Here is a 16,133-nt window from a genome sequence, read left to right as displayed (position 1 = left end):
TAGAACGTATTGTAATCTTTTCTCAGTCCAACGTGGTTCCTTCTGAGAGTCTGTTGCGTATTTTCTACACTTGTTTGGTAAGTTAAAATAATTGCTTTCCACCACAGTAAATTATAAACATGCAATTATGGATTGTTAATTTCGTTTTGTTCAGCTGCATTGTTATTTCTTTTCACTTCAGTTGATGTGACAAGTTGCTCAGAGAATCGCATCAACAGAATGCTGCGGCGCTCTACAGATTTCTTTGAATATTATTTTCTGTTGTCTCGTGCATATTGTATTATGTGCAGAAATGTGTTTAAGTCCGTTATTTACTCGTATAGTGGCAGGCTTGCCATCTCGGTACAATATTTAGAAGTCTCAGGACGCGCGTGGACTGACTGTTGAATGTTGTTGAAGTTGAGCAGAGATGTCAAGTGTTGCTCTCTGCTCGCGAGCTGTCAGAGCCGTAGCTTCTAGCTACCATAGTAATTTACCCCACACACTGGATGTGTGAGTAGGTTAGCTATGTGTAGTATCCAGTGATGTGCCAGTGCAGGGTAGCCTATGGCGCGCAATTACTAAAGATAATATTTGGAGGAATGAATTGGCAATGGTTATCAACAGCAAGTACTGACACAGCCTGGGCTATACGTGTCGACTTATAAAAAACTATCTAGAGCTTTACAAAGTAATATTTTGAATGATTCTGTAGTTTGCAGTGCTTTGCAACATTGTCCCCCTGTCCCATGGATGGATGCAGCCCACTTCTAGACGTTGTCCTGTGTGTCAAACTGGACTGCGGGACGGGACGCGGACGCAGTTTACAAACGGTCACGTCCTCGACAACGGTAAAAGTAGCTAAAGAGGAGCTGTCATTCCATCCATAATACCAATACATGTTTATGATACTGTGGTAGCCTATAATACTGTTCATTTTGAAGAGTAATCTAACCGAAACATTACGTCATTCTGCAGGCCAGCAGTCGCTATTTGATTAACCGCCGCCGAGCAATTGAAGGTTTCAGAGGAGTTCTGCTGACTGGGCACACTTTACGTTAAGTGCCTGCGGTATAAAAATATGTTTTAATCTTATGATTAGATTGTCATTGAATTTAAATGATGGCGAACCATTCTCCGTTTGTCAGTTTCCAGTTTTTTATTATTATTGTAGCCTATAACGATCAAACATTCTCTCTCTAAATTTACCTGGGTGCCTCTCTTCTGCAATTACTATTCACTATCGATGACGATAATGACAATGTTAATAATGATTATTATTGAGTTTGTGGTTTAACTAAATATGATTCATGTGCAACATTATAATATCTGCTGAATCCATCTTCATAAATACAATAAAAACTCCTATTAAATAGCCTAAATTAAAAAGAACATGACCCAAATTATTTGAGACACTTAACTTAAAATAAAAAATAATCCTTATAAGACTAGTAGAAGCGAGGGAAAGAGAGTGTACTGGAATTTAGGCCTACTGAATATAACTGTTCTGACTGATGGAGGTACGACTGGAAAAAAAGTTCATTGTTATTGACAGAATAATTATTTCTTAGCGAATGTCCTTGTGTTTGAAGCCCGATAGTGGGTATATATAAAAAATACATCTAACACTAAACGGAGAGTAGACTGAAGTATACTTCTTAAAAATGTGTTTATTTCTAATTGAATTATTATATATGAAGATATTCATCAAATCTGTCACCATAGATCAGCTACCATGATCAACACATTGGTATAAAATAATGAACACAGTAACACAGAGTGAAACATTTACTTAATAATCTAAGTGAACTAATTAAGTTAACTAAATCAATGTAGTTAAGTGAATACAACAGGTATACACCACTATATGTGTGCTTTTGACCAGCTGTAAATTCAACCACTTTCCAGTTTTGAGTCTATTTAACTAGGTATAGATTAAGATGTGGTGTTTTAATCCTCATGGGTTTACATATTATACTTTGGGTTAGTTAGGGTCCTGTGTCGCTCTGTTGGTAGAGTGTGGTGCTTGCAACACCATGGTTGTGGGTTCGATTCCCACAGGGGACAGGTATGGGGGAAAAGTGCATAAATGTATCAAGTTGCTCTGGAAAAGAGCGTCTGCTAAATTACAAAAATGTTTGTATTTTTATGAGATTTTGTTGTTGTTTTTGAATAGCCTACTTTTATAAAACTAACTCTAATAACATGATTATAAAGAGGGGGATTCGTACAATTTGCCGTGAGTGACACCGTCCACACAATCACAGTCCCCTCTATAAATAAAGGCTGATCTGACTCCAGGTATTGTGGTAGTGTAGAAAGGCCCTGTGGTTGAGTGTGTATTATGCCGGGCCCCTCCACAGCTCAGCGTTAGTTAACACCTTGTTGTCCTCAATGTGGATGTGAGTGTGTCGACTGGTGAAGCCCTGGGGTGGAGGTGTCACTATGCTTGTTGGAAATGTACACACACACACACACACACACACACACACACACACACACACACACACACACACACACACACACACACACACACACACACACACACACACACACACACACACACACACACACACACACACACACACACACACACACACACACACTGAGAGGTGGTGATTGACAGTGATTGAGGGTTGCCTCTCAGGGGCCCCTCTGTGCTGTGTGTGTACAGCATACTATAGGGCCTATATGAGGAGTTCACAGCACATACAGCATTGTTTGAGCAAGCCGTGTTCCTCGCCTCAGGGATCGCTGTGATCCCACCATGAACCTGCACTGTTGAAGGCCCCCCCACCCCCACGTCGAACACACACACTGAACACACACACCGAACATACACACACCGAACACACACACACACGCCGAACACACACACACACCATACTGTTTGAATTGTAATATGTGCCCTACCTGAAGAGTTCGTTCCCTGGTCCCCGTTGAAATCATACTCCGCTCACTAATCCTTCCCCTCTTTCACATCGGGACCCAGTTAATGTAAAGTGTAACCAAATTTCCTCTGCTAAACTAAAACATCTATATCAAATAAAAGCCAAGTGCCCCATTGAAGGGAAAAGGCGTTGTGCTCTGGCGATGTAGAGGCGAGAGCAGCAATTGGGACACAACTCACTGGGGCTGACATGGAGCCCTTGTTTCAGTGTTATAGGTGTATTATGGTTTTCATTTCCTTTTCAACGTGTTGACTTGATGTATTTCTGAAGGAAAAGCCTCAAATCAATCATATTTCATATTCTGGTAATGACCCGGGAATAAAGTATAGGCCTAATGTGTGGAAATGGAATAGAAAATGTTTCTCTTTGAATGTTAGTCTTGGCGTTTTCTGATTGACATTTGGAGAAAAGGTTTTGGAACATGAGCCAAATCACATTGTCAAACACTTGATGGACTAGTTTAAGTTGTTGATAATACTGTGAGAAGAGTTCTACTTAGTGAACAAAGCTTGATGAATTGAAAGTATCCAGGTTAGAGAATGGATCCTGCTGTTCAGACCAATCTTTTTTATATTATATCTGGGCTACCAGTATTATACCTACAGTATGTGGAGAGTATACTACCAGTATTATACCTACAGTATGTGGAGAATCTACTACCAGTATTATACCTACAGTATGTGGAGAGTCTACTACCAGTATTATACCTACAGTATGTGGAGAATCTACTACCAGTATTATACCTACAGTATGTGGAGAATCTACTACCAGTATTATACCTACAGTATGTGGAGAATCTACTACCAGTATTATACCTACAGTATGTGGAGAATCTACTACCAGTATTATACCTACAGTATGTGGAGAGTCTACTACCAGTATTATACCTACAGTATGTGGAGAATCTACTACCAGTATTATACCTACAGTATGTGGAGAATCTACTACCAGTATTATACCTACAGTATGTGGAGAGTCTACTACCAGTATTATACCTACAGTATGTGGAGAGTCTACTACCAGTATTATACCTACAGTATGTGGAGAATCTACTACCAGTATTATACCTACAGTATGTGGAGAATCTACTACCAGTATTATACCTACAGTATGTGGAGAATCTACTACCAGTATTATACCTACAGTATGTGGAGAATCTACTACCAGTATTATACCTACAGTATGTGGAGAATCTACTACCAGTATTATACCTACAGTATGTGGAGAGTCTACTACCAGTATTATACCTACAGTATGTGGAGAGTCTACTACCGGTATTATACATACAGTATGTGCAGAGTCTACTACCAGTATTATACCTACAGTATGTGGAGAGTCTACTACCAGTATTATACCTACAGTATGTGGAGAATCTACTACCAGTATTATACCTACAGTATGTGGAGAGTCTACTACCAGTATTATACCTACAGTATGTGGAGAGTATACTACCAGTATTATACCTACAGTATGTGGAGAGTCTACTACCAGTATTATACATACAGTATGTGCAGAGTCTACTACCAGTTTTATACATACAGTATGTGGAGAGTCTACTACCATTATTATACCTACAGTATGTGGAGAGTCTACTACCAGTATTATACCTACAGTATGTAGAGAGTCTACTACCAGTATTATACCTACAGTATGTAGAGAGTCTACTACCAGTATTATACCTACAGTATGTGGAGAGTCTACTACCAGTATTATACATACAGTATGTGCAGAGTCTACTACCAGTTTTATACATACAGTATGTGGAGAGTCTACTACCAGTATTATACCTACAGTATGTGGAGAGTCTACTACCAGTATTATACCTACAGTATGTAGAGAGTCTACTACCAGTATTATACCTACAGTATGTGGAGAGCCTGCTTCTTTGTCTTGGAGTGGCCAAGGCTCACTAAGTGTACAATTAGATAACAATTGATCGATAAGGTTGTTGCTGTTGCTCTGAAAAGTGTTGTTTAAGGTAGTAAAGTGATTCTCATATTTCAGCGAGTGGTGAAAATATCAGTCATGTTGCCCATGTATGTTCAGAGATGATGGAGGATGTTTATCTTTGAGAATTTGTTATGAATAGAAACAGAACAGGTGAAGGACGAGAGAGAGAGTGAGGTAGAGAGAAAGAGAGAGTGATGGGGAGAGAGAGAGAGAGAGAGAGAGAGAAGAATGGGAGAGAGAGAGAGGTAGAGAGGGAGAGAAGAATGGGGGAGAGAGAGAGAGAGGTAGAGAGAAAGAGAGAGTGACAGGGAGAGAGAGAGAGAGAAGAATGGGAGAGAGAGAGAGAGAGGTAGAGAGAGAGAGAGAAGAATGGGGGAGAGAGAGAGAGAGAGAGGTAGAGAGAGAGAGAGTGATGGGGAGAGAGAGAGAGAATAATGGGGGAGAGAGAGAGAGGTAGAGAGAAAGAGAGAGTGACAGGGAGAGAGAGAGAGAGAGAGAGAGAGAGAGAGAGAGAGAGAGAGAGAGAGAGAGAGAGAGAGAGAGAGAGAGAAGAATGGGGGGGAGAGAGAGAGAGAGAGGTAGAGAGAGAGAGTGATGGGGAGAGATAGAGAGAAGAATGGGTGAGAGAGAGAGAGAGAGGTAGAGAGAGAGAGGGGGAAGGAGAGAAGGAGAAAAACGTGATGAGGGAGAAAGAGAGAGAAGCACGGGAGACAGAGAGAGAAGGACGAGGAGAGAGAAGGATAGAAAGAGAGAGAGGGAGAGAGGAGAGCGAGAGGGAGAAAGAGAGGAGGGAGAGATAGAGACCCAGACCTCCTTGCCCTCTGTCAGAGGGACCCTGTCCAGACCTCTCCCAGCAGGCTTTGCCACAGATGTAGCCTGTAAGAAAAAAGGCTCTGGTTAACTTTACACGCCATTTGAATGTTTTGACTTTGTTAGAGAAAATAGTCTGTACAGGTAAAAAAAAATCACACATGCTAATCATGTATGAAGGTATTCATGCTAAACAAGTCATGTGTGGCCTTAGCTCAAATGTTTAGTTGATTCAAATAGAGAGACACAAAAAAAATATTTTGTGGGATTCAATCAGATCACACATGGTGGAAAATGTGGCTTTTAAAGGCCATTTCCTATTGAACCGATATATACAGCATTTACCGTTGTGGAGAATGAGCAGTTGGATTGAATCCCGGCCTAATACGGTAGTCTGTGCGTACATTTGAAGAGTCATTTGTGTTAGGCTTTATCGTATGAGTGCTTCTCCGTGGATTCATTTGGTTTTAACATGTCCCACCCATTTTCATCCAAAGAACAAGGGCGCCTGCTCACTAATCAATGACAAAACATGATTTCTAGCTAAAATAAAAACGTAAAGCGTCTTTAACATTTTTATCCCCCTCACAGGCTAAACACTAGGCAGTAAAGCTGTTAGGCTCTAGTCTCCCAGAGGGCTGAATGGTCAGGCAAGGTTCTGAGGGTGGAGGGGTTGGTTATAAGACAGTAGAGGTTAGACTGTTATAAGACTTAGTGAGACGTAGAACCTCTAGTCTGAATAAAACATAAAGTCCCAGTGGTCACGTCATTCCTGGAAATAGTAATTCCTGGAAATAGTAATTCCTGGAAATAGCAGTTAAATGCGTGCTGATGTTTTGTAGACTTTAGTCTAATTTGCTCCTACTATTATATGTGTTGTAGAATCTAGTCTAATCTGCTCCTACTATATGTGTTGTAGAATCTAGTCTAATCTGCTCCTACTATTATATGTGTTGTAGAATCTAGTCTAATCTGCTCCTACTATTATATGTGTTGTAGAATCTAGTCTAATCTGCTCCTACTATTATATGTGTTGTAGAATCTAGTCTAATCTGCTCCTACTCTATGTGTTGTAGAATCTAGTCTAATGTCTCCTACTATTATATGTGTTGTAGAATCTAGTCTAATCTGCTCCTACTATTATATGTGTTGTAGAATCTAGTCTAATCTGCTCCTACTCTATGTGTTGTAGAATCTAGTATAATCTGCTCCTACTATTATATGTGTTGTAGAATCTAGTCTAATCTGCTCCTACTCTATGTGTTGTAGAATCTAGTATAATCTGCTCCTACTATATGTGTTGTAGAATCTAGTCTAATCTGCTCCTACTATTATATGTGTTGTAGAATCTAGTCTAATCTGCTCCTACTATTATATGTGTTGTAGAATCTAGTCTAATGTCTCCTACTATTATATGTGTTGTAGAATCTAGTCTAATCTGCTCCTACTATTATATGTGTTGTAGAATCTAGTCTAATCTGCTCCTACTATATGTGTTGTAGAATCTAGTCTAATCTGCTCCTACTCTATGTGTTGTAGAATCTAGTCTAATCTGCTCCTTCTATATGTGTTGTAGAATCTAGTCTAATCTGCTCCTACTCTATGTGTTGTAGAATCTAGTCTAATCTGCTCCTACTATTATATGTGTTGTAGAATCTAGTCTAATCTGCTCCTACTATATGTGTTGTAGAATCTAGTATAATCTGCTCCTACTATATGTGTTGTAGAATCTAGTCTAATCTGCTCCTACTCTATGTGTTGTAGAATCTAGTCTAATCTGCTCCTACTATTATATGTGTTGTAGAATCTAGTCTAATCTGCTCCTACTATTATATGTGTTGTAGAATCTAGTCTAATCTGCTCCTACTATATGTGTTGTAGAATCTAGTCTAATCTGCTCATACTCTATGTGTTGTAGAATCTAGTCTAATCTGCTCCTTCTATATGTGTTGTAGAATCTAGTCTAATTTGCTCCTACTATATGTGTTGTAGAATCTAGTCTAATCTGCTCATACTCTATGTGTTGTAGAATCTAGTCTAATCTGCTCCTTCTATATATGTGTTGTAGAATCTAGTCTAATCTGCTCCTACTATTATATGTGTTGTAGAATCTAGTCTAATCTGCTCCTATTATTATATGTGTTGTAGAATCTAGTCTAATCTGCTCCTACTCTATGTGTTGTAGAATCTAGTATAATCTGCTCCTACTATATGTGTTGTAGAATCTAGTCTAATCTGCTCCTACTATTATATGTGTTGTAGAATCTAGTCTAATCTGCTCCTACTATTATATGTGTTGTAGAATCTAGTCTAATCTGCTCCTACTATATGTGTTGTAGAATCTAGTCTAATCTGCTCCTACTCTATGTGTTGTAGAATCTAGTCTAATCTGCTCCTACTATATGTGTTGTAGAATCTAGTCTAATCTGCTCCTACTCTATGTGTTGTAGAATCTAGTCTAATCTGCTCCTACTATATGTGTTGTAGAATCTAGTCTAATCTGCTCCTACTCTATGTGTTGTAGAATCTAGTCTAATCTGCTCCTACTATTATATGTGTTGTAGAATCTAGTCTAATCTGCTCCTACTCTATGTGTTGTAGAATCTAGTCTAATCTGCTCCTACTATTATATGTGTTGTAGAATCTAGTCTAATCTGCTCCTACTATTATATGTGTTGTAGAATCTAGTCTAATCTGCTCCTACTCTATGTGTTGTAGAATCTAGTCTAATCTGCTCCTACTATATGTGTTGTAGAATCTAGTCTAATCTGCTCCTACTCTATGTGTTGTAGAATCTAGTCTAATCTGCTCCTACTCTATGTGTTGTAGAATCTAGTCTAATCTGCTCCTACTATATGTGTTGTAGAATCTAGTCTAATCTGCTCCTACTATATGTGTTGTAGAATCTAGTCTAATCTGCTCCTACTCTATGTGTTGTAGAATCTAGTCTAATCTGCTCCTACTATTATATGTGTTGTAGAATCTAGTCTAATCTGCTCCTACTCTATGTGTTGTAGAATCTAGTCTAATCTGCTCCTACTCTATGTGTTGTAGAATCTAGTCTAATTTGCTCCTACTATTATATGTGTTGTAGAATCTAGTCTAATCTGCTCCTACTATTATATGTGTTGTAGAATCTAGTATAATCTGCTCCTACTATTATATGTGTTGTAGAATCTAGTCTAATCTGCTCCTACTATATGTGTTGTAGAATCTAGTATAATCTGCTCCTACTATATGTGTTGTAGAATCTAGTCTAATCTGCTCCTACTCTATGTGTTGTAGAATCTAGTCTAATCTGCTCCTACTATTATATGTGTTGTAGAATCTAGTCTAATCTGCTCCTACTATTATATGTGTTGTAGAATCTAGTCTAATCTGCTCCTACTATATGTGTTGTAGAATCTAGTCTAATCTGCTCATACTCTATGTGTTGTAGAATCTAGTCTAATCTGCTCCTTCTATATGTGTTGTAGAATCTAGTCTAATTTGCTCCTACTATATGTGTTGTAGAATCTAGTCTAATCTGCTCATACTCTATGTGTTGTAGAATCTAGTCTAATCTGCTCCTTCTATATGTGTTGTAGAATCTAGTCTAATCTGCTCCTACTATTATATGTGTTGTAGAATCTAGTCTAATCTGCTCCTATTATTATATGTGTTGTAGAATCTAGTCTAATCTGCTCCTACTCTATGTGTTGTAGAATCTAGTATAATCTGCTCCTACTATATGTGTTGTAGAATCTAGTCTAATCTGCTCCTACTATTATATGTGTTGTAGAATCTAGTCTAATCTGCTCCTACTATTATATGTGTTGTAGAATCTAGTCTAATCTGCTCCTACTATATGTGTTGTAGAATCTAGTCTAATCTGCTCCTACTCTATGTGTTGTAGAATCTAGTCTAATCTGCTCCTACTATATGTGTTGTAGAATCTAGTCTAATCTGCTCCTACTCTATGTGTTGTAGAATCTAGTCTAATCTGCTCCTACTATATGTGTTGTAGAATCTAGTCTAATCTGCTCCTACTCTATGTGTTGTAGAATCTAGTCTAATCTGCTCCTACTATTATATGTGTTGTAGAATCTAGTCTAATCTGCTCCTACTCTATGTGTTGTAGAATCTAGTCTAATCTGCTCCTACTATTATATGTGTTGTAGAATCTAGTCTAATCTGCTCCTACTATAATATGTGTTGTAGAATCTAGTCTAATCTGCTCCTACTCTATGTGTTGTAGAATCTAGTCTAATCTGCTCCTACTATATGTGTTGTAGAATCTAGTCTAATCTGCTCCTACTCTATGTGTTGTAGAATCTAGTCTAATCTGCTCCTACTCTATGTGTTGTAGAATCTAGTCTAATCTGCTCCTACTATATGTGTTGTAGAATCTAGTCTAATCTGCTCCTACTATATGTGTTGTAGAATCTAGTCTAATCTGCTCCTACTCTATGTGTTGTAGAATCTAGTCTAATCTGCTCCTACTATTATATGTGTTGTAGAATCTAGTCTAATCTGCTCCTACTCTATGTGTTGTAGAATCTAGTCTAATCTGCTCCTACTCTATGTGTTGTAGAATCTAGTCTAATTTGCTCCTACTATTATATGTGTTGTAGAATCTAGTCTAATCTGCTCCTACTATTATATGTGTTGTAGAATCTAGTATAATCTGCTCCTACTATTATATGTGTTGTAGAATCTAGTCTAATCTGCTCCTACTATATGTGTTGTAGAATCTAGTCTAATCTGCTCCTACTCTATGTGTTGTAGAATCTAGTCTAATCTGCTCCTACTATTATATGTGTTGTAGAATCTAGTCTAATCTGCTCCTACTCTATGTGTTGTAGAATCTAGTCTAATCTGCTCCTACTCTATGTGTTGTAGAATCTAGTCTAATTTGCTCCTACTATTATATGTGTTGTAGAATCTAGTCTAATCTGCTCCTACTATTATATGTGTTGTAGAATCTAGTATAATCTGCTCCTACTATTATATGTGTTGTAGAATCTAGTCTAATCTGCTCCTACTATATGTGTTGTAGAATCTAGTATAATCTGCTCCTACTATATGTGTTGTAGAATCTAGTCTAATCTGCTCCTACTCTATGTGTTGTAGAATCTAGTCTAATCTGCTCCTACTATTATATGTGTTGTAGAATCTAGTCTAATCTGCTCCTACTATTATATGTGTTGTAGAATCTAGTCTAATCTGCTCCTACTATATGTGTTGTAGAATCTAGTCTAATCTGCTCATACTCTATGTGTTGTAGAATCTAGTCTAATCTGCTCCTTGTATATGTGTTGTAGAATCTAGTCTAATTTGCTCCTACTATATGTGTTGTAGAATCTAGTCTAATCTGCTCATACTCTATGTGTTGTAGAATCTAGTCTAATCTGCTCCTTCTATATGTGTTGTAGAATCTAGTCTAATCTGCTCCTACTATTATATGTGTTGTAGAATCTAGTCTAATCTGCTCCTATTATTATATGTGTTGTAGAATCTAGTCTAATCTGCTCCTACTCTATGTGTTGTAGAATCTAGTATAATCTGCTCCTACTATATGTGTTGTAGAATCTAGTCTAATCTGCTCCTACTATTATATGTGTTGTAGAATCTAGTCTAATCTGCTCCTACTATTATATGTGTTGTAGAATCTAGTCTAATCTGCTCCTACTATATGTGTTGTAGAATCTAGTCTAATCTGCTCCTACTCTATGTGTTGTAGAATCTAGTCTAATCTGCTCCTACTATATGTGTTGTAGAATCTAGTCTAATCTGCTCCTACTCTATGTGTTGTAGAATCTAGTCTAATCTGCTCCTACTATATGTGTTGTAGAATCTAGTCTAATCTGCTCCTACTCTATGTGTTGTAGAATCTAGTCTAATCTGCTCCTACTATTATATGTGTTGTAGAATCTAGTCTAATCTGCTCCTACTCTATGTGTTGTAGAATCTAGTATAATCTGCTCCTACTATATGTGTTGTAGAATCTAGTCTAATCTGCTCCTACTATTATATGTGTTGTAGAATCTAGTCTAATCTGCTCCTACTATTATATGTGTTGTAGAATCTAGTCTAATCTGCTCCTACTATATGTGTTGTAGAATCTAGTCTAATCTGCTCCTACTCTATGTGTTGTAGAATCTAGTCTAATCTGCTCCTACTATATGTGTTGTAGAATCTAGTCTAATCTGCTCCTACTCTATGTGTTGTAGAATCTAGTCTAATCTGCTCCTACTATATGTGTTGTAGAATCTAGTCTAATCTGCTCCTACTCTATGTGTTGTAGAATCTAGTCTAATCTGCTCCTACTATTATATGTGTTGTAGAATCTAGTCTAATCTGCTCCTACTCTATGTGTTGTAGAATCTAGTCTAATCTGCTCCTACTATTATATGTGTTGTAGAATCTAGTCTAATCTGCTCCTACTCTATGTGTTGTAGAATCTAGTCTAATCTGCTCCTACTATATGTGTTGTAGAATCTAGTCTAATCTGCTCCTACTCTATGTGTTGTAGAATCTAGTCTAATCTGCTCCTACTCTATGTGTTGTAGAATCTAGTCTAATCTGCTCCTACTATATGTGTTGTAGAATCTAGTCTAATCTGCTCCTACTATATGTGTTGTAGAATCTAGTCTAATCTGCTCCTACTCTATGTGTTGTAGAATCTAGTCTAATCTGCTCCTACTATTATATGTGTTGTAGAATCTAGTCTAATCTGCTCCTACTCTATGTGTTGTAGAATCTAGTCTAATCTGCTCCTACTCTATGTGTTGTAGAATCTAGTCTAATTTGCTCCTACTATTATATGTGTTGTAGAATCTAGTCTAATCTGCTCCTACTATTATATGTGTTGTAGAATCTAGTATAATCTGCTCCTACTATTATATGTGTTGTAGAATCTAGTCTAATCTGCTCCTACTATTATATGTGTTGTAGAATCTAGTCTAATCTGCTCCTACTATTATATGTGTTGTAGAATCTAGTCTAATCTGCTCCTACTCTATGTGTTGTAGAATCTAGTCTAATTTGCTCCTACTATTATATGTGTTGTAGAATCTAGTCTAATCTGCTCCTACTATATGTGTTGTAGAATCTAGTCTAATCTGCTCCTACTCTATGTGTTGTAGAATCTAGTCTAATCTGCTCCTGCTACTATATGTATATATATTATCTTGGGCTCCCGAGTGGCGCAGCGATCTGAGGCACTGCATCTCTGTGCTAGAGACATCACTACAGACCCTGGTTCAATTCCAGGCTGTATCACAACCGGCCGTGATTGGGAGTCCCATACGGTGGTGCACAATTGGCCCAGCGTTGTTAGGGTTTGGCTGGGGTAGGCTGTCATTGTAAAAAATAATATGTTCTTAATTGACTTGCCTAGTTGTATTGTATTGTAAACTCTAATCTGCTCCTACTATTATATGTGTTGTAAACTCTAGTCTAATCTGTAAAGTTTTCTGCATCGTAATGGCCTCCTACTTGTTTTCTTTCTCAGAAATAGAACACCCACTACCACCCAGCCTACATTCCAAATTGCACCCTATTCCCTATATATTACACTACTTTTGACTAGAGCCCAGGGCCCTATAGGGAATAGGGTGCCATTTGAGACGTACCCCTGGTCATAGAGACCAGGCTGGGCCCTGCCTTGAATCTGCAACAGCTCTTTTCACACAGAGCGTCCTGTCACTCTCTGTGTGAAGTAATGAACACCTGACTGTAGGCTACTGCCAGGAGGGAATGGAATACTATATTTTGTATGTTACCGACTGAAAATAACTATGAAGCCTGCTATTTTTAGGCACAACATCAATAAATAGAGTAATCTAGAACGACTGAATGAAAGAAACTGAAGTCTATGTCTTGATGTGAGCTGGGAGCTAAACTCTCCTTGTTCTCTATTTCTCTCTTTCTCTTTCTCTTTCTCTCATCCTCTCTCTCTCTCTCTCTCTCTCTCTCTCTCTCTCTCTCTCTCTCTCTCTCTCTCTCTCTCTCATTGTTTGTAGACTTATGAGGAGTTGGTGAGAGTGATGAACTCTGAGCAGGAAAGGCCGTTTGTGTGCAGTGCCCCTGGCTGTTCTCAGGTGAGTGTGTCGACACACGTCTGTGTATGTGTGTTTGTGAGGGAGTGTGTGTGAGTGTGTGCACACTTATGTGCAGTGGTGGAAAAAGTACTCAATTGTCATACTTGAATAAAAGTAAAGGTACCTTAATAGAAAAGGACTCAAGTGAAATTCATCCAGTAAAATATTACTTGAGTAAAAGTCTAAAAGTATTTGGGTTTAAATATACTTACGTAAGTATCAAAAGTAAATGGAGTTGCTGAAATATACTTAAGTCTGAAAAGTGAAAGTATAAACCATTTCAAATGGTGTATATTAAGCAAACCAGATGACACATGGATAGTCAGGGGCTCCAACACTCGGACATCATTTACAAACGAAGCATTTGTGTTTAGTGAGTCAGATCAGAGGCAGTAGGGATGACCAGGGATGATCTCTGTTTAGTGAGTCAGCCAGATCAGAGGCAGTAGGGATGACCAGGGAGGATCTCTGTTTAGTGAGTCCGCCAGATCAGAGGCAGTAGTGATGACCAGGGATGATCTCTGTTTAGTGAGTCAGCCAGATCAGAGGCAGTAGGGATGACCAGGGACGATCTCTGTTTAGTGAGTCAGCCAGATCAGAGGCAGTAGTGATGACCAGGGATGATCTCTGTTTAGTGAGTCAGCCAGATCAGAGGCAGTAGTGATGACCAGGGATGATCTCTGTTTAGTGAGTCCGCCAGATCAGAGGCAGTAGGGATGACCAGGGACGATCTCTGTTTAGTGAGTCCGCCAGATCAGAGGCAGTAGGGATGACCAGGGATGATCTCTGTTTAGTGAGTCAGCCAGATCAGAGGCAGTAGTGATGACCAGGGATGATCTCTGTTTAGTGAGTCAGCCAGATCAGAGGCAGTAGGGATGACCAGGGATGATCTCTGCTTAGTGAGTCAGCCAGATCAGAGGCAGTAGGGATGACCAGGGATGATCTCTGTTTAGTGAGTCCTCCAGATCAGAGGCAGTAGGGATGACCAGGGATGATCTCTGTTTAGTGAGTCCTCCAGATCAGAGGCAGTAGGGATGACCAGGGATGATCTCTGTTTCGTGAGTCCCCCAGATCAGAGGCAGTAGTGATGACCAGGGATGATTTCTGTTTAGTGAGTCAGCCAGATCAGAGGCAGTAGGGATGACCAGGGATGATCTCTGTTTAGTGAGTCCGCCAGATCAGAGGCAGTAGGGATGACCAGGGATGATCTCTGTTTAGTGAGTCCTCCAGATCAGAGGCAGTAGGGATGACCAGGGATGATCTCTGTTTAGTGAGTCCTCCAGATCAGAGGCAGTAGGGATGACCAGGGATGATATCTGTTTAGTGAGTCAGCCAGATCAGAGGCAGTAGGGATGACCAGGGATGATATCTGTTTAGTGAGTCCTACAGATCAGAGGCAGTAGGGATGATCAGGGATGTCCTCTTGATAAGTGTGAGAATTAGACCATTTCCTGTCCTGCTAATCATTCAAAATGAGTACTTTTGGGTGTCAGGCTAAATGTATGGAGTAAAAAGTACATTATTTTCTTTAGGAATGTAGTGAAGTAAAAGTAAAAGTTAGCAAAAATATAAATAGTAAAGTACAGATACCCACCAAAACGACTTAAGTAGTACTTTAAAGTATTTTTACTACTTTGTGTGTGTGTGCTCGTGCATGTTGGTGTGTAAGTGCCTGTAACATGAAGAAGAGGTTGAAGAGGGAGCCTGAAAAGCACGGTGCTGCCTCACACATCAGGAGAAACAGAATAGCACCCACTTCCAGTCAAACTCCAGCTGTAAAACAGAATAGCACCCACTTCCAGTCAAACTCCATCTGTAAAACAGAATAGCACCCACTTCCAGTCAAACTCCAGCTGTAAAACAGAATAGCACCCACTTCCAGTCAAACTCCAGCTGTAAAACAGAATAGCACCCACTTCCAGTCAAACTCCAGCTGTAAAGAAAGGAGCTTTCTGCTGCAGAAAAACACCACAGAATAATGGTTCATAATAAGGCCACAATCTGTCACCCTTTTGTTAGGATGCACAGTAGAGGTGAAGTGTGAAGATCAAATATGTATTGTCCTATTTTATATTGATGTAGGGCTTTGGGCCTCCCGAATGGTGCAGCGGTCTAAGGCACTGAATCGCAGTGCTAGAGGCGTCACTACTGACCTGGGTTTGATCCCGGGCTGTATCACAACCGGCCGTGATTGGGAGTCCCATAGGGCGGTGCACAATTGGTCCGTGTTAGGGGAGGGTTTGGCCGGGGTAGGCTGTCATTGTAAATGAGAATTTGTTCTTCACTAACTTGCCTAGTTAAATAAAAACATGGGATAGATTATAGAGAAGTCATTCTAGACTTCATAAATTCCTTTTCA

The 16,133-nt window shown here is 39.1% G+C and overlaps 1 protein-coding gene across 2 annotated transcripts in view; it reads left to right on the top strand.

Moving 5' to 3' along the window:
* creb5b (cAMP responsive element binding protein 5b) overlaps positions 1-16,133 on the top strand; it is an 87,567-nt gene continuing 71,434 nt past the window's right edge. For both annotated transcript variants that reach the window (XM_031812173.1, XM_031812172.1), the window contains exons 1-2: positions 1-77; positions 13,697-13,774. In XM_031812173.1, the coding sequence (XP_031668033.1) occupies positions 13,721-13,774 (54 nt within the window). In that variant the 5' untranslated portion in view covers positions 1-77; positions 13,697-13,720. The remainder of the gene's footprint in view (positions 78-13,696; positions 13,775-16,133) is intronic.

This window comes from Oncorhynchus kisutch, unplaced genomic scaffold, assembly GCF_002021735.2.
Source record: "Oncorhynchus kisutch isolate 150728-3 unplaced genomic scaffold, Okis_V2 Okis02a-Okis13b_hom, whole genome shotgun sequence".
Taxonomy (NCBI): Eukaryota; Metazoa; Chordata; class Actinopteri; order Salmoniformes; family Salmonidae; genus Oncorhynchus; species Oncorhynchus kisutch.
Note: the sequence above shows the minus strand (reverse complement) of the source record. Positions and strands in the feature narration are given on the sequence as shown.